General features: G+C 35.4%; 3 protein-coding genes across 5 annotated transcripts in view; 1 reads left to right on the top strand and 2 right to left on the bottom strand.

The window, feature by feature from the left end:
- LOC131309619 (uncharacterized) overlaps positions 1-2874 on the bottom strand; it is a 92769-nt gene extending 89895 nt beyond the window's left edge. The window contains exon 1 of one of the 3 annotated variants that reach the window (XM_058336230.1): positions 2799-2874. The gene's annotated coding sequence lies outside the window, so the exon portion shown is untranslated. Of the gene's footprint in view, positions 1-2748; positions 2774-2798 lie in introns of those variants that run through there. The other 2 variants (XM_058336235.1, XM_058336242.1) reach the window with 2 other exon arrangements.
- LOC131317280 (probable 2' cyclic ADP-D-ribose synthase BdTIR) lies at positions 1656-7170 on the bottom strand. The gene is made up of 6 exons (XM_058346839.1): positions 6952-7170; positions 4902-5137; positions 4333-4419; positions 3919-4199; positions 2070-2073; positions 1656-1800 (listed from the first exon to the last, which is right to left on the bottom strand). The coding sequence occupies exons 1-6, from the start codon at positions 7168-7170 to the stop codon at positions 1656-1658; spliced, it is 972 nt and encodes a 323-aa protein (XP_058202822.1).
- Positions 7171-9644: 2474 nt separating this feature from the next.
- Positions 9645-12072, top strand: LOC131317281 (uncharacterized). The gene is made up of 3 exons (XM_058346840.1): positions 9645-10321; positions 11799-11887; positions 11990-12072. The coding sequence occupies exons 1-3, from the start codon at positions 9645-9647 to the stop codon at positions 12070-12072; spliced, it is 849 nt and encodes a 282-aa protein (XP_058202823.1).
- The last annotated feature ends 10420 nt before the right edge of the window (positions 12073-22492 follow it).

A 22492-nucleotide genomic window follows, 5' to 3' on the forward strand; every position in this document is an offset into this window, starting at 1 on the left:
GTTAACTTCTTCCTCTGCAATGTTGACTTTAGCCGGATCAATCCGTGCTTCTGTTTCTCCTTCGATACCCCTTTGAGACAATTGGATGTCTCCAATGCTTTTTTACATGGGTTGATTTCGGAAGATGTGTATATGAAGCAACCTTTGGGTTACAAGGATCCCAATCATCCAAATCATGTTTACAAGTTAACCAAAGCCTTGTATGGTCTTAGACAGGCTCCCCGAGCTTGGTATGCCATGTTTTCTTTCTACTTGCTTTCTTTGGGTTTTGTTTCCAGCAAGGCAGACACTTCTTTGTTTATTTTCCATCAAGATTCTGGTATTACCTTGGTTTTGGTCTATGTTGATGATATTATCGTGACTGGCAATGATAGTGCTTTTATCTCCACTCTTATTTCGTCTTTGGGTTCTAAATTTGTTCTGAAAGATTTGGGCACCTTGCATTATTTTATGGGGCTTGAAGTGACCGCCACTGAGACAGGCCTTTTCTTATCTCAAGCCAAGTATGCTTTTGATCTTTTGATCAAAGCAGTTCTAGAAGACTGCAAGCCTAGTTCTTCTCTTATTTCTGCTATATCTCCTATTGATCCCGGTGATCCTTTCTTTTCTAATGTTCAGTTGTTCAGACCCTTAGTAGGTTCTTTACAATACCTTACTTTAACAAGACCTAAGATTTCTTTTCCTGTGAATGTGGTCTGTCAACATATGCATCAACCAAAAATGAGTCACTATGGGGCTGTCAAACGTATACTGCGATATGTTAAGGGTACAATCAACCAAGGGCTTCATTTTGTTGCCGGTTCTTTGGCTTTAACTGCCTTTGTTGATGTTGATGTTGATTGGGCAGGGGACCCCATTGATAGGAGATCCACCACGGGTTATGCTGTCTATTTTGGTTCTAATCTAGTTTCTTGGTGTGCTAAGAAACAGCACACGGTTGCTCAGTCCTCTACGGAGGCAGAATATCGTGCCATGGCTCATACCACTGCTGACTTGGTCTGGCTACAACAGTTGCTCAGTGAATTAAAGGTTCTAGTTTCACCTCCTCATTTCTTATGGTGTGATAATAGGTCTGCTATTGCCTTGGCCAATAATCCAATATTTTATGTGCGGACAAAACATATAGAAATTGATTATCATTTTATTAGGGCACAAGTCTTGGCCAAGGAAATTGTACTTTACTTCATTGGGACTGATGCACAAATTGCAGATAAATTCACCAAAGGCTTGCCTATTTCTAGGTTCAGGTTGCTTAAATCCAAACTAATGGTTGGTGATCCACCCATTAGTTTGAAGGAGGGTGTTAAGGAAGCTCATTAAGGGTCGTTAGAAAAGGCAGTTAGAAGTCATTCAGTGCAGTTGGTTATTCTATTCAACTCTAGCTCAGCTTGCTTCCAGCTCAGCAATCCGTGTGCTCTTGTTTCATCCAATCACAAGGATAAGACAGATGTACGTGTATTTCTTTTGTATCTCAGTTGTATAAATAGCTTAGAATACAGTGCTTTGTTATCAGAAAAACAGTTCCAGCAGAAATAAAATTACGTTTTGTTTGTTCTCTCTCTAGAATTTCATACCATGAGCATAAAACGCTAAATCCTACTCCTACTTAACCCACACAAGGAATAAACAAAAGCTTATGAGAGTAACTAAGTTATCTACCCAGTTCTCCGATCGGCGACCACAGAAGGAATAAACAAAAGCTTCACCGGGTTGTGACACAAGCACGCTGTCCCGAGTTGTGACACAAGCACAATTCCACCCTTATAACCCAACCGTTCCCAGAGCCAATCACCACCACGCCTTACCCAGGGTTAGTACCTCAATAATCAAATCCAATTTAATTATCTCCAATCCGAACTCATTCCGGTCATTCTCAACACCGACCCATACATGTCCTCCATTTACTCATTAACAATTCACATATTTCTTTTTCTATTAATCTCTAATCAGCGCATCTACGGTGAATGCCTCACAATCCGTAACCACCCAAAGATCATACTTTCCAATCTAGGTTCTCGTACACAGCATTAATAATACATCACACAATAAAAATAATTAAGCCGACTCACAGTTCTGCATTAACAAACAATAACAAGTAACATTATTTATCTGCCACGACACCGATTTAATTACATTTGCATATAGGGTAATAAGTCGTTCAGTAATTTCAATAATTGGATCAAGGAAACAGTAAGTTAAGTTCATCAGTAAGTTGTACTAACTTCGTGTCGGTGTTCACTTCAAATTATTGTAGGATCAACCAATTACATGTTAGACGACTAGGATAATCGTATGTTACTACTCCACTTTTTAATTAAGGCGTAATTAGGAATCTCGATCGGTGCATTTATTCAGTGTCAAAATTTCTATAGACTCGTGATTATATTACCTAGCTTGCTTCTTGAAACAGATCAATGGAAAGAGTTTACATGCGTCAAAAACTTGCAACAATTTTAACAAGTGAAGTGACCAAGGCCTAGCCTTGTTGACTGTTGCTAAAAACAAACTATTTTCAACGTTTTGCATTCAGTAACAGTCAACAGGACTACTTTAGGTGTCATCTCTACCAAGATCAAGAATTTTAGTGTTGGTCAACAAGAGAGTCGACTAGTTATCCGGAAACAGGGGTGGCCGACGTGTGTTCAACGGAAAAACTCCTTTTTCGTTCGGTTGAAGCTTCTGGTTTGATAAATTACTAGATTTATCATGAGATTGAGCACATAAAAGGGTTTGGTAGGATAAACCTACCTTAATTCCTGCAGATTAAAGCTAGAATCGGAGGGATTCGGGTGGTTTACCGTGGCGTCAAGCGGCGGCCGAACTCCTTCTGCTTCTCTGCAACATCTCTCTCTCTCTCTCTCTCTCTCTCTCTCTCTCTCTCTCTCTCTCGTTTGCGTAGTGTGTAGTGTGAAGGAGGGGATAGAGGTACTTGTAAGAGGTTGGGAATCATTTGTGCTTCGGGAAGAAGAATTGGAGGCAGAGGTAAGTAATCAGAGAATGGGTGTGACAAAGATGCGGGGTAAGGTTTGGGTCAGGCTCAGTTAGGACCAGTAGGTAAGAGCATCCGTAATGGGAATAATCAAAATTAATAACTAAAATGTGTCACGTCAGCATTTGATTATCCATTTAGTTCATAATCAAACTTAACAAACTTTACCTCCACATTGTTTATTTTTGCATCCCTATAAAAAAACCCCCACAATACGCAATGCACCTATGTCCAATAACAAACAAGTTCTAACCACGCACCCGACCACACCAAATTATTCTTCTCGATGAGACGATTCTAATGTGGGGTGTTTTTTAGTTTTTTAGTTTTGAATTTGGTTATTGGGTTTGATTATTGAGTTTTGGTTATTGCTAAAAGTTGTTGAGTTTGGTTATGGAATGAGTGGAATTTGGTTATTTGCTAAAAGACTTGTAACTTTGCGTATTACAATGTGAGGTATTTTTTTAGCATTGTTGTTAAGTTTGCTTATCCATACTAATTTGCTTATTGCAATGTGTATGCTCTAATAATTTATCTATACGTATATATATAGACAACTACATACACACATACATATACTCCTGTATCGTACACAGACAAAATTTTATAAAATGAAATCCACACTAAATGAAACGATAATTATTTGAATTACGACATTTATTTATTGAAAGAAATGTTCTAAAATTTCAGATTGTTACACCGTATATGACATATATGTTTAACATTTATTTTTGGTACTTTTTGATTTCGTTATTGTCAAATGTAATAACTAAGATGAGATCAATTATTATTTTTATTTGTTGTGTTTTCAATTAAGTTTAAAACATAAAATTCATTTATTAAACCTCATTACCTTGTTGTACAGAATTAGTATCAATGCAAATCATCTGGTGTCATTAACATTAATATACACGTTAGAAAAATGATGCCTGGATAATGGTAGTAGTATTTCATAAGATGTGGTGGTGGTGGTATTAGTAATAGGGTATAAGATGCGGTGGTGGTAGTAGTGGTAGGGTACGTATGTGATTTTTTAGGCGCCAATAAACCCTCCTTTGTCATGTAATACATCCACGTAACCACAGGGTGCCCACGTGTAAATCTAGGTCGCCAATTCCCTATGGGGAAACTTTTCCCAAATATCCAAAACCATCTTATACCCACATCTAAATAAGAAAACTCCATATCCAAAAACTCGATAACAAAAGTCCTATTTATAGAGAAAGTCTGTGTACAGAGAGTTATAACCACATATTTATTTAACTAAAAACACGTTCAAAATCGCACGATGCACATGAGCCCAAGGTTCATGCAATTAAATTATCCATCAATATTTCGGGTACTGCTTCTGACCTAGTGTCTCTCCTTCAACCTCCAGCAAGTTTTTCATAACGCCGTCCGAAGCTTTCTTAACCAGATTCGACCAATCCCTGCGCGCACACACATTAATCAAACATCAGTACTCAATCAGTCCTTTAAGTAATGGGCTTATATTATCGATCGTCTTTGGATAATGGGTTTAATTAGCCCCTCTCTAGTTTTAGAAAAAAAATTGACTAGTACTCCAGTTTAATTTGGCAATACGAATCCATCTTGAACTCATTTTTATGATTGCAATCGTTTATTTGCAAGTTCATCAAGAAGGTCGATCATGTCATAATGATTCGAACATAATTTTATTAATGTACGTGATAAGTCGAGATACGCGTATAAGCTGTTCGGACACCTAAACTAGACCTCCCTAATTTTTTTTGTGCCTTTTATAAAGTTATTTTACCTAGTTGATCACTACGGGATTTTTAAAATGATAACACAAAATACAAAGTGTGTACTATGTTTGTGTGCATATATATAAGTCCTGAAAATATATAATAATAAAGACAGATAAAATGGAGAATATTATGATGCTCACCCATTTGATGAGTCGAATGTCAGACCAACAGTGTTCTTGGCCTCCTCAATAGCCTCTCTAAACCTAAATAGTTCTGTTGTTGGACATCTTCCATTATCCAAAACCCTAAGCTCTGAGGGTTTCACGTCAACAAAAATAGGAATAACCTTCTTCCTGCACTCTATGATCATCATGTACAACTCGTGCAGGCAAAAATAGGAGTCGCAATAATTCGGCGATAAGACGGCGATCCCTACCTTTTGTATTGACAAAAAAGGAAAAAAATTGTTGACATAGACTCTAAAAGGGGCCAATTAAATAAAGGAAAAAGGAACAAATAAACGAAACAAGCATCGAATCGTTGTTACGTCCATTCACCTGTCAATAATTTAGGCCCCGTTTCCATTAACAAAAAATACTAAAAACTTGACGCATTTTACCATCTCGTTTTCGCTAACAAAAAAGTTTTTACCACCTCAACAATTTTTTTTATGACCAGAAACATTTAACAATTTTTTAATCACAAATAAAAATCAATAAATTTTTTACTACCGAAAACACCCCTTAATCTAAGGTAAGTGATGGTTTCCATCCAGTAACACCGCCCAAGAATTTCATATACAAGATCGATGAGTGGATTAATGTTTCGGTTAACGGGAGAAACCACAGAATCAAAGTTTGGGAGGAGGAATGCGAAGAACCTTTTTCTTCGATTCTTTTGCCTAAGAATGAAGGATCTCGAACGGGTGAATTGGACGTGTCTCTCTCTTCTCATTCTAGTGGGAAGGATGCTGATGAGGTCATGGAAAGCACAAAGGTCTGTGATTCGTTGGGAGAGGAAAAGGCGGATAATCAATCAATTGTCAATCTGGATATATACGGGAAAAGAAAAGAACTTGATGGTAGAAGGGGATCAGTTGGAGGTTCACTCTCAAGCTATGCTGGCCAATGGGGATCCTGTGAATTTAGGGGATATAATCAGTTCGTGAATTTAGGGAACATAATCAGTCCGTTAATTAATGATTATCAGAAGGATAACATTGTGACTTCTTTGGGAATTGTTGAGGATAGCTCCCAATCTTTCATCATTGGGACTGGTGGTAGTTCTTTTGGGGAGAGATCAACTTTTAAGGCTATTAATAAGATGGAAAGGACTGGGGAAGCTGATGTGTAGCTTCGTGCTGCACAACGTGCTGTGTACCCCTCGGTAAGCCTTACCGGCATCGGTCCGGCGATCGGAGACGTTCACCGCGTAGAGCTCATCAAGTTCTACGTGCGCGCCAAAAACCAGCTCAATCAAATATTGTTAAGTGCCTCATCGGAATACATATAACTTGAAAAAAAATAATTCCTAATGGATGCAAAACACTGGATCAAAACCACTAAATCCATTTTTTTCAAGTTATATGTGTTCGAATGAGGCACTTATTGATATTTGATCGAGCTTATTTTTGGCAGACGCGTAGAACTCGACGAGCTCTACGTAGTGAACGTCTCCGATCGCCGGACCGATGCCGGCAAGGCTCCCCGGCTGGTGCGCGCTGTGCAGCACGAAGCTGCATAGCAGCTTCTCCCAGTCCAGATGGAAGGGAGGTTGAGAAGTTCAAAGAGGAAAATTAAGAAGAAGAAACTTCTTGCCGAGCTTGGGGTCAAGGCCGGCAAAGTAAGTCGTAGAAAAAAGATGATCCCTTCTTCCTCTTTTATCTTCCCGTGATATCAAGAACCGAAACTCCCTTCTTTTCAAGGATGCTCGAGAGATGATGGATCTTGATGCCAGATTGGACATTCAATATAAAGAGGGGAGGAATTTTATGCTTAAGACTCTTGTGGAAATGCAAGAGGCCGAATTAGCAAAAAAAATTGAAGCTCTTGATGATTTGAAGAATGAGTTTGAGTTGGAGGATGATGTCGACTTCGAGGAAAATATCTCTCTTTCATTGAAATTTTGAACCGTCATCCGATATGTTAAATCAAAAGCTTAAATCTTGCCATACTTCATACTTGAATTTTTTTCCTGACAGCTAAATGGGGTATTCGGTCGGGAAAGTTTGAAAGACATAGTGATTCATACCTTACAATCACGTATGGCCGCATCTATTTTCTTGAATAACTTGTCCCCAGGCTTCATTGACTTGTTGTCCAAGAATGGTCTCAAATTTAGCCTGGAAAAGTGATCATATAAAAGCCCTGCGACATTTTTATTCGTATCGATCCGCCTATGGCTGATAAACACATGGCAGTTGGATTGGGTTGTTTTCCTGGACCGGAAAATCTGTCCCCGCAAACTCATGGCTGTTGATGAACGTTGCATGCCTAATGTCTTTTCTCCCTCTTCTAATTTCCTTCTTTAGAACGATTTTTGTTGTACTTTGGGAATATTAGTGCACGGGGGCTATTTATAATTAAGTTGACGTTGACTTTCAAGGAAATGAATTCTTCATTTCAAGTGGTAGAAAGTGAAGCGGATCAAAAAAAAAAAAAGTGGTAGAAAGTGAAAAATGAAAAATGAATTCTTCTTTTTGGCTTTTGTTGTAGAAAGTGAAAAATGAAAAGCACATTTTGCCAGAATGGATTTTCAACTTTGCATCCAATTATCCAAACAAGCAGAACAAAATGGGATTGTGAAAAGTAGAAAAGTGGGCGCCCAAACACTTTCTAAGAATGTTTGCCCCAATTGACCAGAAAAAAAAATTTGTTCGGCCAGAAGAAGAGTCAAAAAGTTTTGACTTTGTGGACTATCTGGGCGTTGCTTTAATCCTTCAAAGTCAATCACAAGCGATTGATCTCTTTTGACAAACACCAGCAGTAAATTTCAAAGAGAGAAATAAGTTATTCATGTTTTCGCGTAATTTTAGTTGTCCGTTTTGGCAATCAATGGTCGGAATTTAAAAAAAATTATTCGCTAGAATTATTCTAGCGTAATTTTTTTAAAATCCGAATCATTCAAATTACTTTTAAATGCACGCTATTGAGCACCGTAAATAAGTTTTTCTCAATTTTAAATACTGCAATGCGATTGATCTCTTTTGACAAAGATGCGTATTATAGCTTTTGTTCAATAGACAGAAAGTGTAGGAACCCCAAAAGCAAAACCCATGACTTATCCCGAAAGAATAAAGACAAACAAGAACATATAATCAGGTGAGGTTGATACACCACTAATGCAACACTATCAAAAGCAATACAATTTACACTTTGAAACTAAAAGTTCACACGCTTCAAAATTTTACACATACTTTGAACTCAAAGCCCCCTCAATATGTGGTATCAATGTCTGTACGTAACAATTCAAAATAGGGAAACCAAGGAAAAAATTGGTACAATCCCATACCTCAACAATACAAAGATTTGAAAGACAAAATTTTAGAAAGAAATAAAATCGATTTAATAATTACAAGATACTATTTACACTGTCAACCATTACATAATAGAATCAATTTAATAAATCTACTGCATTTACCTCAAAAATTGTAAACAGGTCATTATACAATTATTAATATTAAAAAATTTATCAAAATTACAGTATGATCAAGAACCTTGTCAGTAACACACTATCGTGTACCAAGTTAAAGCAAAAATAATTCTAAGAAAATTTTTTGAATTTTTTTTACCTTTTCAAGCTTACGGCGAACCAGGTATCAAGAAAAAGTTGATCTAATTGATAGATTTAATATACAGATAGATATAAGAAGAAAAATAATCCACAAATATTTATTAAGAGAGACTAACCGTCAAATAGGAATCATAGTAGAAAATAGAGTTCATTTAAAATATTATTATGGATAAATAAGAATATTCTGTGATAATTAATATTATGGAAAAAAAATTACCACCCTCAACTATAGTAGGACAATATATAAGAAAAGAAAATCTTCTTGACTCAATTTATAGATGGTCAGCACCAAGAACTCCAAATCATTGGTAATATAAATATATTTATGTTAAATAGATTCAAAATGTTAGTAAAAGCAAAAAAAAAAGTTAAAAAAAGAAAAACAATATCTTAGAATGACAATAGAATATTATAGAAAAAATATATACAAAAAAGGAAAAAAAAATTATGAGAGCATATACTTGATTATGAGAGCCCTAAATACAAAAATTAATTTTGACACTTTAAGATAAACTAATCAGAAAAATAAGATTTTCACACAAAATCAAACAGATTGAAAATTGGAGCACTTAATTTTTTAACCATATTTTTTAATATATAAGATCTGAAAAAATTATTATATCAATATTTTGAAGAAATAAAGAAGGTATACAGAGGTTGCTATGAAGAGGGCCTGAAAATCTCCTAGCTAATATACTGTTGAATTGCAATTTTGGCTCAAAATTTACCTAATTTGGTGTGCATGCTCTTAGATCTATTATGCAGAATATAAGAACCGCTTTAAAAGAAAGACAATACTACAAGGACTAAACTGTAATCTGAAAGGGAAAATGATTTTGTTACTTTCTTTTTTGTTAACATTATTCTCCTGCAAGTGTATTTTTGCACCTACAAGGACTTAACTGTTATTTGGAAAGGAAAATGATTTTGTCACTCTCTTTTTTATTAACGTCACTCCCCTGCAAATGTATTTTTGCACCAAAAATACACTTGCAGAAAAGTGACGTTAACAAAAAAAATGAGTAACAAAATCAACTGCCTTTAAAAAAGATAAAGGTAAAACTCGTAAAAGTAACAGAAAGTTGTAACCTATTGCATTAAACTATGATTATTACTCTAAAAAGCCTCGGGACAAATTCGGGGAATTCTTTATGGATCTATGGTGGCAGGGGCATGCAAATAAGGAATGGTGTCTGTCATTGGCGGCAGTGCTTATGTGGTACATTTGGAAGTGTAGAAATGGGGTTCTTTTTGAACATAAGCTCTCTCTTCCTTGGTTGGTTTGCAAGAAGGCGGCTGAGTACTTTCATGAGTTTTCTTCTGCAAATTCTATGGATACTACAGCTGTGATTTTGAATGGGGAAGGAAGCTCTAACTCATGGAGGAAGCCGCCACACGGGATGTTCAAGATTAATGTGGATGGGTCATGGAAGAAAGGGCAGTCGAAAGGGGGTTATGGCATTGTGATTCGGGATTCCAGAGGCTTGTTTGTTGCTGCCTCGATTGGGGTTTTCCCATGGTGCGCAAGTTCTTTAGTTGCAGAAGCTTTGGCATTTCGGCATGGTATTTTGTTGGGATCACATCTTGGGTTAGGGTCAATACTTATAGAAAGTGATGCTCAGTTGATGGTGAATATGCTTCATGGCAAAGTAGCTATCAGTCAAGAGGTGGAGGTCATTATTCATGATATTCAGGTTTTGAGTAGAAATTTCCACTGCTGTAGTTACTCTTTTGTACGTAGGGTTAGTAACAAGGTTGCTCATGTGTTGGCTGGAAAAGGTGTGAATGGTTCGGGGTCTTGTCTTTGGACTGCATCCCCGCTGTTGTGGTTACTCGATCCTCTTTGTTGGGACGGGTCTTCCGCTTAACGTTTGTTATTGGTTTTTATAATACTATCTGTTATCGTTGTGGCAAAAAAAAAAAAAATGGAAAGAAATCTAAATATGTTAGGCTGTGTTTGGATGTCAGACATCTTTAAGGGGAATGGAAATGTGATTTTTTAACCTTGAGATTCCCATGTTTGGGTAATGATGGAGTAGGAATAGAATTACTGATCTCTTAATCCAGGAGCAATCAGATTCCTAAATAGAGGAGAAATCTCAAACCTCCCCTACTCCTGAAAATCCGAAATTACGTGCTAATCTAATTACTTGGGGAAAAGGAAAAAAAAAAAAATCAATACCTCTTATACCCCCAAACCCACCCACGTTTTTTTTTTTTTTTTTTTCAGCAACCCACGTTCATTGAATTCTCTCCAATTTTTCCTCCCTCTCTCAATTTTCCCTCAAATCCCTCACCCTATTCCCGCCTTTTTCTTTACCCAATGTGTTTTGACATTTTTAAGTTTTTTTTTTTTTTTTTGTCAATCAAAAAATCAAACCAGTTCATTATTATTTGCCATACGGCATCTACAGATAATCCTATTACAGAGCAAGTCATACAACGGCAATGGATAACCAACTAAACTTCTAATGGTTGGATAATTTTCATAGTCTGTTCTTGTTTAATTGTTGTCTTGTAGGAAGTTTGCTATGTGAATAATTTAGCAATAGTTGTTAAAGGGAGGAAAAAAGAGGAAATAAATTAGGGAGAGGGATTAGTCACAATCAAGTTTTTTTTTTTTTTTTGAACATCAAAAATATTATTAGAAAAACTCGATAATAGGTATATCGAGGGAGAAAGAGAAAGGGGAAAAAGGGGGAAAACTTCCAACAAGATCAAAGTTGAGAAGAAAACAAAAACACAGTACAATAGGTCCATAGCAGTCTCGAAACCTATCAGAACCAAAACACAATCGAAAGTATGGAAAGCCTCCCTTCACAATCTAATTCCAGCCTTCCATTCCAGTTAGAGACATCCTGATCACTACCTCATCATCTTTGAATATCATCCCATTGTGAGTGACATAGCATCAGAAGCTCCAAAAACAGCAAGCCTAACACAGAGAAAACACAAATATCACTAGCTTCCAATTAAGCAGGTTCTTTAATTTCCAGACTTGACCAAACATGTAAAACATAATTGGTAATCTTCATTTTGAACCAAGAACAGAGAAACTATTGTTTCTTAGTAAAAGGTAAAAGTCATCATTTTCTTTTCTTTTTGAATCAGCTGTGCCATAGCTTTGACATGATTTTCACTGAATTCTATCCCCAATCTTGTGCCAACCAAAACTACTGTAGATTGTATTTCGTTAAGAGGTCTATTGATACCTGGAATGCTGCTCTCAATACCACAATCACTCTTCCCCACACTCAATGATTCTTCTAAACGTTTGCTTCTAATTTCTTTTCTTGCTAATCAAGTGTTAAAGTGGCATTCTCCAAAGAAGCAAGGGAATCTTGTTTTGTCGTTAAATCGGCAGATCATTCTCCTATGGAAATGAAAGAATATGGTAAGCAAGGGCGTCCAGTTAAGATAATTCTAGCATCCCTATGGAGTTGGCCAAGTGATTTTAGCCTACAACTTGAGTGTTTGCTCTATTCTAATATTTTAGGTTCAATCCTTCTTGCCAATAACTATTGGGGTCACCTCACCCCCAAGTGTAAGCATGTCAAACAGATATGGAAAGGGCTGTAGGAATTAATCTGAAATACGTGTAAGTTAGCCCGAGACGCCCTGCATTTAATATATATATATATATATATATATATATATATACACAAATTATCAAGTGAGGGATCCCTCATTTTAAAAAAATGAGGGACTTTCATTTTCCGATCAAATTTTGAAAATCCGAACCGTTCAATGTGTGCAGAACGTGATTTTAAGGGTCCCCGCGAGAAATCAGCAAAAAAAATGACCGGGAAGGGCTTCATCCGAGCAGTTTTTTTTGAACCGTTCAATGAAAACTGCTCGGATGAAGCCCTTCCCGGTCATTTTTTTTGCTGATTTCACGCGGGGACCCTTAAAATCACGTTCTGATCACTTTGAGCGGCTCGGATCATCGAAATTCAATCGGGAAGGGGAGTCCCGCATTTTAAAAAAATGCGGGATCCCTTACCGGAACCCGACTGATATATATATATATTAAAACATAGCGATTTTTGTCTACTCATACATACATAAGCACTTCTACAGTCGTCGGATCGCATTTTCAATAGGTTACAGTCGTTGGATTGAATCATTGATTCCAACCTCTTCATACATACATGAGCACCTCTACAGTCGTCGGATCACATTTTCAATAGGTTACAGCCGTTGAATTGAATCATTGATTCCAACCTGTTTTCAAGTCTCACGCCTATCTATGTGTGTTTCCTCTCTCTCTCTCTCTCTCTCTCTCTCTCTCTCTCTCTCTCTCTCTCTCTCCCCTCGGCGCACAAAGAAACACTCGCTACGATCGCCTCAATCTATGTACACATCTTCATATCCACGATATCCATTTGGTTCTCTCTCTCCGATCCTCAATTTTGCACTGGACTCGGTTTTTCGAAATTGGGGATTTGTTGAAGCCCATCGTCAATTTCGCACTAGACTAGGGTTTCCAAAATTGGGGATTTGTTAAAGTTTTCCAGCCGGCGGAAAAATTATGTTGCCTATGTTGCACCTATCGTGCTAATGCAACCAACCAGCTTTGGGATTTTTTTTCCTTCTGTTAATGCTGTTTATTTAATGCTAATACAAACACTAATTACACTTTAGTTATTGGATACCTAACGAAAAAGTTTTAGTCTTCTGATTGGTTTAATAAATCGATTATTAAGCGTGGTAAAATATAGGTTCTTCACCTCAATTATTTGTTTGGGAAGGTTACAGTCAAAAGCGTGAGAATTATTGGTTATGTTAGCTTAAAAAAACTCTTATGATAAACGACAATTTTTGGTTTATGTTAGCTTAGGGAAACTCTTATGTTAGGCTCCGTTTTGCTAAAATTCTTATTTTGCTATGCCTGGATGGAACGGAATTGGGGATGGTGTTGTGCAGTGGTGTGCGCAGCACCTTCAAGCCGTCGGATCGTGCATCGGACAGCTCGGATCTCATCTTGGCATTGAACGGCTCTCTATCGTTGATTGCCAAGATGAGATCTGAGCCGTCAGATGCACGATCCGACGGCTCAGAGGCGCGCAGCACGGTGCTATGCACCTCACTACACAGCACCAACTCGAAGTCCGGATGGAACTCTTGGAATTACACCGGTTCAATAAATATGTTGTGTTACAATATTCTATGAATTTGGAATTTTGTAAGTAGATTTTGTTGGAAGGAGGGAAAAATTTACAGTCAACAGTTATTGGTAACATCCTCTCACATGAGGTGGGATAAACACACACAGAATTGACCACATGTGAAATGGAGTTAAAAAACAACAACTGTATCCAAAAACAAAATATTATAAAAGTAGGATTCGATACTTCATTTAGACTGTGTTTAGAATGCGTTGCGTCATGCCTTCAGGCACGGATATCCACTAGTATATATATATATATATATATATATATATATATATATATATATATATATATATATATATAAAAGAGAATGAATTCTTTACACCGCCAGTGTAAACATTTATTTCCTCCAAATCAATTACATCGCGACACGTGTTAAAACAGTGGTCCCAATTAATAAAACATAGCGACTTGGCATAATGTAATTGATTTGGAGGAAACAAATGTTTACACTGACGGTGTAAAGAATTTATTCTCTATATAAAATACTAATTCTAGTCAAGCTAGCTTTTGGATTAGGCTTTTGGAGTAGGCTTCCTTCGAATCATGAGACATTAGAACTTAAAGCAGGGCATAAAAATAAAAATAAAAACCATATACTAATATAAAGCAATTAAACACTTAGGCCAGACATAATAAATGCTTAGTCGAAAGGAATCCGAGTCATAAACTTTTCCCCCATGTCGATTCTCACAAAGAGTACGAGAATTATAAGGGAACCATTTTAGTTCCACAAATTAATTGAATTACCAACAATATGTGTGTACCATACGCACCCTATTTATATTTCTTTGAATTTGAGATAATCTAATGATCTTAACTATTCAATTTTTTAATCAAAGAAAAAGCTACTTGTATAACCGATCTTTCCTCACTCTCATATTGAGTTTCTCTCTCTTCTCTCTTTAACGGGCTTTCACATGCAGTCCAACATAAATTTGGGTGGGGGTTTTTAGAATTTTTTTTACTTTCTAAACAATTAAATTTAAAATTATAAAAATAAATGAATACTTTCTATTTTTTATTGTTGTAGTTTATTGATATTTATTTTCATATCTTTTAAATATAGTCAAAGTTGATATAAATACACTATTATGTATAATTCTCATATGTCAAAAAGTAGCCAAAAAAATCTTAAACTAACATTGTAACGTCCCGATTTTCGGAAACATTAAATAGACCATTTTTATTGAAAATTTAAATAGAATCTTTTTTATCGGGAATGGGATATCTTATCCACATTAGAACCTCATTGAGGGGTTTATAATTGATAACTAATCTAGGAACACCTCTCTCCTTTTCAGCATTTTTATTAACATAAAAAGCTGTACAACTCCAAGGAGAATAGCTCTTTCTGATTAATTGTTTTTTTCAAAAGATTGGCAATTTCATTTTGGCACATTACCAAATATTCTTGTTTCATTTGAGAAGGTCTGGCTTTAGTAGGAATTTTTCTTTCATCAAAACCTTTCTCATAAGGAAGCGAAACAATGTATTTTTTCCTATCCCAAAAAGCATTAGGGATATCACTATATATTTCCTTTTGAAAATCTTTTTCTATTTGAGAAATTTTCTCTTTCAAAACGGGTTTTCGTAAAGTTTCTTCAATCCCCATTAGTTTTATTTCTTTTTGAAGAAAATTTATTTGTTTATCCTTATTAGAAATTTTAATCATAATATCATTAATCTCCCTATATACAGGAGGAGAAACAAATTCAAAGAAGATTTCATGCTCATCAATGTGTGCAGTAATACCAGTAGTATTGGTTTGCATCGGCATAAGCATTGTCAAGAAAGGAGTTCCCAAAATTAACTCCTGTTGGAGATTCCTTATACAAAGAAACGATGTTTCCAGACATATGCCTTTATTACAAATGTAAACATTATTAAGTTTATATTTGATAATCATTTTAGACCCACTTGCATTAGTGAGGCTTTGAGATGTTTTCTCAAAATATTGAGTTGGAACAATACCCTCTTGGATACAATTCATGTCAGCACCACTATCAACAAGAGCAATAATATTATTAATAGTGTATTCCTTATGAATTACAAGGTTTATCCTAACATGCCATTTTTGGTAAACCATATTATTAATATTATGGAGATAAGTAGAGTCATCAGTTTGACTCTTATCTCCTTTATCTAAAGGAATCAATTTTTTGCTAATATCACAAAGCTCTTGAGTGACCTTGGTTTGAAAAGATTTTAACAGTTTTATTTCTGTTTTCAAAATATTTATTTCGCCCTGAAGATCAGGAATTGTAACTGGTTTGTTTTATCAATCTGTTCTATCCTATCTAGAACATTTTTAAGACTATAAGTCTTATTGGGCATAAGAGGTTGTTCTCTTTCTTCTTCAATATTAGAAGAGATACAAGTCTCAATGATCTTTATCTTTAACTGTGGATCATCAATTTGATCAATAATATCCAATAAGCCTTGTTGCTTATCAGTGAGAACATTGATACTAAGGCCATTCATTTCAACAATAGCCTTCCAATAATTATCAGAGGTTGAACATTCAATACTATTACATCTACAATTATTAGAACCCTCTTCTTCAGAAATAGAAGAAGTGTCTTCCCCCTGGTCCTGATCAGATACTTCATTTATCTGACCTTCTGAGTCATCCTGTGACTCAGAATCACTAGAATTTAACAATAACTTAAAGAGTTGTTGTTTTAACCCTTCATCAATCTGAAGCTCATTAAGCTTCTTCTTGGTTTTGCACTTGTTAGCATAGTGTCCTATTTTACCACATTTAAAACATTTTGCTGTGGTTTTCTTTTGGGATCTACCCTTTTTGTTATTGTCTGATGTAGACTTCTTAGAGCCAGATTGCTCAGAAGTCTTCTTACTCTTATGGGTTTTTCTTTTAGAATATTGTTTAGTAGTTTTATTAGTACTTTTCTTTTTATTTTTAGTCGGTTTTGGGTATTGAGTCATGTCATACCCAAATTGATCACAAAATTGACCTACCTCTTGTTTACCAGTCAAGTTTTGTTTCTTTAGTTGGTTGTGTAATTTAATATCATTACACAAAGTTAATCCTTCTTGGATTATAATGGCAATTATTTGCCCATAAGTATAATTATCATAATTGATGGTTAAACCATTATTTTGATCTCTCATCTTCTTCCTTATTTTCTCTGCAAAGAAATAAGGTAGACCATCAACAAACTTGGATTTCCAATGCTCACTATTAGCATCGGTTCTTTGCATTACCTTTGCAAGGAACACATCCTTATACCAACGAAAATGAGTTAACGTTGGACATTTTAGGTTTTGAAGTAATTCTCTACTTCTTTCGCGTTGGTTGTCCCAGTGGCCAACAAAGTGTAAAATTATGGATTGAACAAGGGTATAAACTGCATCCTGTACTTGTTCACCATTTTCCTTAATTTTTACAGCATTTAAAATTTCTGATCGTTGGTTTGCTGTTAAGACATTATCCCACCAACCTTTAATCATTCCAGTAAAACCAACTGTTATCCAGCCAGCCACCTTTTGATCATCATTGTCATTATTAACACAAATAGTGCTATACATCAACATTTGATGTACAATTGCAAAAATCTGATATTCAGTCATACCATCTATGTTCCATTCATAGATGGTTCTGCCACTATAAGACATTTGTTTCTGGAAACCAGATTCCTCATAAAGCATATCTTGGGGAGTTGGTCTCGGATAGTAATACCTATCAGCTTCTGAATAAGGAAACTTAGTAGGGTATTGTATTTTATTAACAGCATCAGGCTGTGACTGGGTAAAAAAAAATTCTAAATCAAGAATCTCTTGATCGCCTAATTCCTCAGGATCCATATCCTCAGATATGGTATTTAAAGAAAGACCTTGGAGTCGTTTCTGCAACTCTTTAACTAAGTCTATAGTTTCACTTGGATTCTTTAAATTGAATCCAGTTATAGACACGGGTGGTCTAATATTAGAAGGTGGAACTTCATCTTTCTCCTTAATCTTGGGTCTAAGTTCCATAACTTGACCATCAATATGGCTAACCTGCTCCTCAATTCGAACTAATTGGTCACCAATAGTATTAAGAATTAGGTTGGTATAATTATTCTGTTTGTGAATCCTACCATTAACATCGGTGTTTTCAGGTTTCACAAACGCTATAGTTTCTAAAGAAGGTTCAGAATCTGAACTTCCTTCGACTGATAAAGGAATAGTTGGAGGATGTATAGAGGAGATCGGAATTCCTGTCATTGATCTCCAATTCCTTTTGTAGTCTTGGATGACATTAATTTGTCTATCTAATTCTGTAAAATATTTTCCATAAAACCAGTGGATAAAGGGAATAATAATTTTTGTATAGCTTATGTTATCATAAAATTCTTCTTTGAATTTTTGTAACTGGTCTTTGCTATACTTAGAGAAATACCATTCCCTAAATTCTTTATATTTAAGCTGTTGAAATTCTTTATTGATTTCCTTCCTGATTTGAGGATCTAATATCATTATTAATTGTAAAATTCATTTCACTAGCAGTATGCGATTCTACTGGATTATTATAAACTCCATAAGGAATTTGATTTTGAGATATTCTAATTCCTGCCAAATTAATATCTTCAACAGGATGTTGTGATTCGGGGATTTCTGAAACAGAGTGTCTGCTAGTGGTAGGAATACTAACCCTATATGGTTCTCTAGTCGCAGAAAAACTAGAACTTCAACTCCTTAAAAGTCTGTCAGGTTGGGAATTCCTGAAATTCAAAGATACAGTGCCATCACTGTCTTGAACTATTTGTTCAATTTGATTAACGATGGGTCTAGGTGGAACAGCATTATTAATCACCCAATTTTCTGGGAAAGTAATTTCTTCCCAGTTAATCAACCTATTGGTCGCAATATTGGAGGTCAACATATTTGTTTCAACCAAAACAGTTTGATCCAAAGGTCTCAATTGACGAACCCTAGGATTAACAGTATTCAAAACTTTATAACAAACTCTATAAACAACAGCTATTACTTCAGATCCAGGCAAAAAATCATAGCCTCTAGTTTGGATCCTACAATTCAAAACTTCACTCAAATTTCTATCAGTAAGAGATAGAGTCAAATTTGGATAAGCATTAAAATATACAGGACCATGACATAAACTGGTCTCAACAGCCCCCATGATTGAGGCTCTCCAATTATTACACCTGCCATCTTTAAGTGTTACTTGAAGACATGTATCCATACCAAGTAAAGTTAATGGTTTTAATGCAATTTGTACTAAACCAATATGAACATATTTATATATGTGCATATGTGCAACAAGATCACTACGATCCATAAGATTTATTATCTTATCCTGGAGCTCTAGGCTCTCGGTTCTTTCCATGGTTTTTATTGCCATGCTACTTTTGAATTCAAACAAACCATACCCATAAATATTAGAAGGGCGTACTGGAGGAATTGTCCAGTGGTTCAATTGTTCTTGCACATCGGCATATTCAATTAATTCTGAATTTTTTATTCGATCATTATCAGATCTAAATATTCTTCTCATTGTGAATTGTGTTAGTGCTCATATATATTATTCTTTCCATAAATTTGCCTTTTTTTAAAAAAAATGGAAGACAACATTCTAGATAGCACGTCTGTCAACGATTTACCGGAGCAAGGCCAAATTACCCTTCTCGGGTCCTCATGGCCGGACAAATCCGAACACGACTTGGGTGACGTCCCACTACCTAAAATGGTTTCTTTCATTTAAATTTTTGGTTTTATTTGAAAGGCATCTTCATGTTAGAATAATAAATACTTGCACTAAAGCCAGACCTTCTCAAATGAAACAAGAATATTTGGTATCAGAGCCAGTAATGGCTTAAACGGTTCAATAAAAATCTGCTCAAATCAAGCCATTTCCCGTTTTTTTTTTTTGCCAATTCTCGCGGGCACCCTTAAAATCACGTTCTAAACACATTGAGCGGCTCAGATCATCAAAGTTTGATCGGGAACTATGCGATTAAGATTTGGAGGGTTTTTTAGAGGTTTTTCTAAGAGTCCCCGAAACCGCCCCGATTTATATATATATATATATATATATATATATATATATATATATATATATATATATATATATATATATATATATATATATATTTCCAATGAGGGATCCCGCATGGGCTTACCGTGCGGGACTCCCCTTTCCCAATCGAATGACGACGATCCGAGCCGCTCAGTGTTCAGAACGTGATTTTAAGGGTACCCACGAGAAATCAGCAAAAAAATTGATCGGGAAGGGCTTGATCCGAACAGTTTTTTATTGAACAGTTCAGTAAAAAACTGTTCGGATCAAGCCCTTTCCGATCATTTTTTTTGCTGATTTCTCGCGTGTACCCTTAAAATCACATTCTGATCACTTTGAGCGGCTCAGATCGTCGCCATTCGGTCGAGAAAAGGGAGTTCCGCACGGTAAGCCCGTGCGGGATCCCTCACTGGAAACAGACTCTCTCTCTCTCTCTCTCTCTCTATATATATATATATATATATAAGTATACTTAAGTACTAAGTAGTCCTATTAGGCCTAGGAGGAAAGGGTAATGATTAAAGGTAGGCTTTCAAGTATAATTTATTGTCCAATGGGTAAGACCTTTCCTAGAAAGTATTTAGGCATGCTTATAATAGGCTATAATGTATTTATGTATATATATACCTAGAGAAATATCTAGGAAAGTAACTTTGGAGGGTAATTAGACTTAGGGCTATAATCCTTAGGTTTGCATGCATGGCAAGCCTAAGTATACCACTTTTAGAAGCATCATGATTACTTCCTATAGTCTAGCGGTTCAGTTAGGGTTTGGAGGGTTCACAAGGCTCAAAGATGATTAAAAATGTTCATCTAGGATTAGGAGAATGTAACTAGGTGAAATGGTAGTTAGGTTTCCCTAACTAATCAGTTGGAAGCTAATTCTACTTGCCAAGTAGAATTTCTAGTCAAGAAACATAACTTTAAGATTTTATTTTACTCACTAGGAAAATATACAAGTGCTTCTTTAAGTATACTTGTCTTTATAAAATGACTAGATTGTCCGGTGCGAAAAGATATAATTTTATAAGTCTCAAATCTAATTATGACAGATTATTAGAAATTAAAAGAAATTTTAAAAGCAAATTCCAAGTAATTGAAATAAAATTTAAATATTTAACAAATTTTTTATTTACCAAAAATCAGGATCGTTACAAATATTTTTCACGAAACAATGCCATTATTATATAATAATAATTATAGTCACTATGTTTACGTTATCCGGTTTCCACAATAATGAGCCAACGATAAAGACCATTTGATTTATTAAGATGGTTAAATGATCAAATTGCAACTGTTTGATGAATGTGATAAAGCAATGAAACTAATTTAGGTAAGCAATAAATTTCGACTATTCGATATGATCAATTTTTTAGTCTAATTTGATCAACGTGACGTTATTAGACTTCAATGCATTTGGACCCACTAAATGACTTTCGACTACGTACTTGTCAATATCTAATGATCTCTGATTTTGGTGACAATGCTGAATATCATAACACTTTATATCCTTACTGTAATTTTTAAAATATACTCGATAAAGACTTTTAGAATTTGTACATTTAATATACTTGATATGAAATCAAGTCATCTGCTTTTGTTGAATGTACGGTAACCACGTGACTGCGACACAATAATGATAATCAAGACCGTTGATTTTGTTATGTTTGTTGATTAAATCATCCACATAAATTTTGAGCTCGATCGGGTTTAGAAAGGCCCTTCATCGGTGCGGAAATTCAATAATAAAATGATATTCTGTCCAATTAAGTGTCAAACAATAAGTGGTCAATTTTATTCTTGGTACGAATTATCCAATCCATATTATGTAAAAAAATTGATGGTTCCGATCAAAAAAAGGCCTAAGGTAGGGCTTGGGTGTTGCATTATTAGACTTTAATACATCCGAACACATTAAATGTCTTTCAATTAGGTAGTCGTCGATATTCGATGATCTTTGATTTTGGTGACAATGTTGAATATCGTAGGACTTGATATCTTAACGATTCTGATCGACAATTCTCAAAGTATACTCGATATGAAACCAAGTCCTCTGTTGTACGTAGTTGAATGTACAATCACATTGCGACCGCGACACAACAATGACAATAAAGACCGTTGATCTGGTTATGTTTGTTGATTAAATCATCTAGGTAAATATTTGGCTCGATCGGGTTTAGAAAGCCCCTTCCTCGGCACCGAATTTAATAATTAAAGGATATTTTTTCTGATTAAATGTCTAACGATAAGCGATCAACTCCATTCTTGGTATGTATAATATAATCCATATTATGTAAAAGATGGACAGTTTCGATCGGAAAAAATATGCCTTAGGTGGGGGCTTGTGTGGTGCATTATAAGACTATAATGCATCCAGACACGTTAAATGTCTTTCTATTATATAGTTGTCGATATCATGATCTTTAATTTTGGTGACAATGCTGAATATCGTAGGACTTGATATCCTAACAGTTCTGATCAATCATACTAAAAGTATACTCGATAACGCCATTTAGATCGAATTGCCATGGAAAACGATTGAGAAGGATAAAATTAGAATCAAAAGAATTTCAATTGCTAGTAATGCATGTTCACCCCTCTCTAGGACTTCTAGTGCTAAATGCTTTTTCACCCGACGAGTCCGTATTCCTATTTTTTTAGAATTACCATGTCTTCCATCCGTCTCTCTTCCTATTTCAGAAGAAAGACTTGAGTCAAGTTATTGTTTGAGGACGTTTTTATGGCTAGTTATTCTTACTATAGTGGGTGGCCTAATGTGATTGATCAT

Source organism: Rhododendron vialii, chromosome 2a (assembly GCF_030253575.1).
Source record: "Rhododendron vialii isolate Sample 1 chromosome 2a, ASM3025357v1".
Classification (NCBI taxonomy): domain Eukaryota; kingdom Viridiplantae; phylum Streptophyta; class Magnoliopsida; order Ericales; family Ericaceae; genus Rhododendron; species Rhododendron vialii.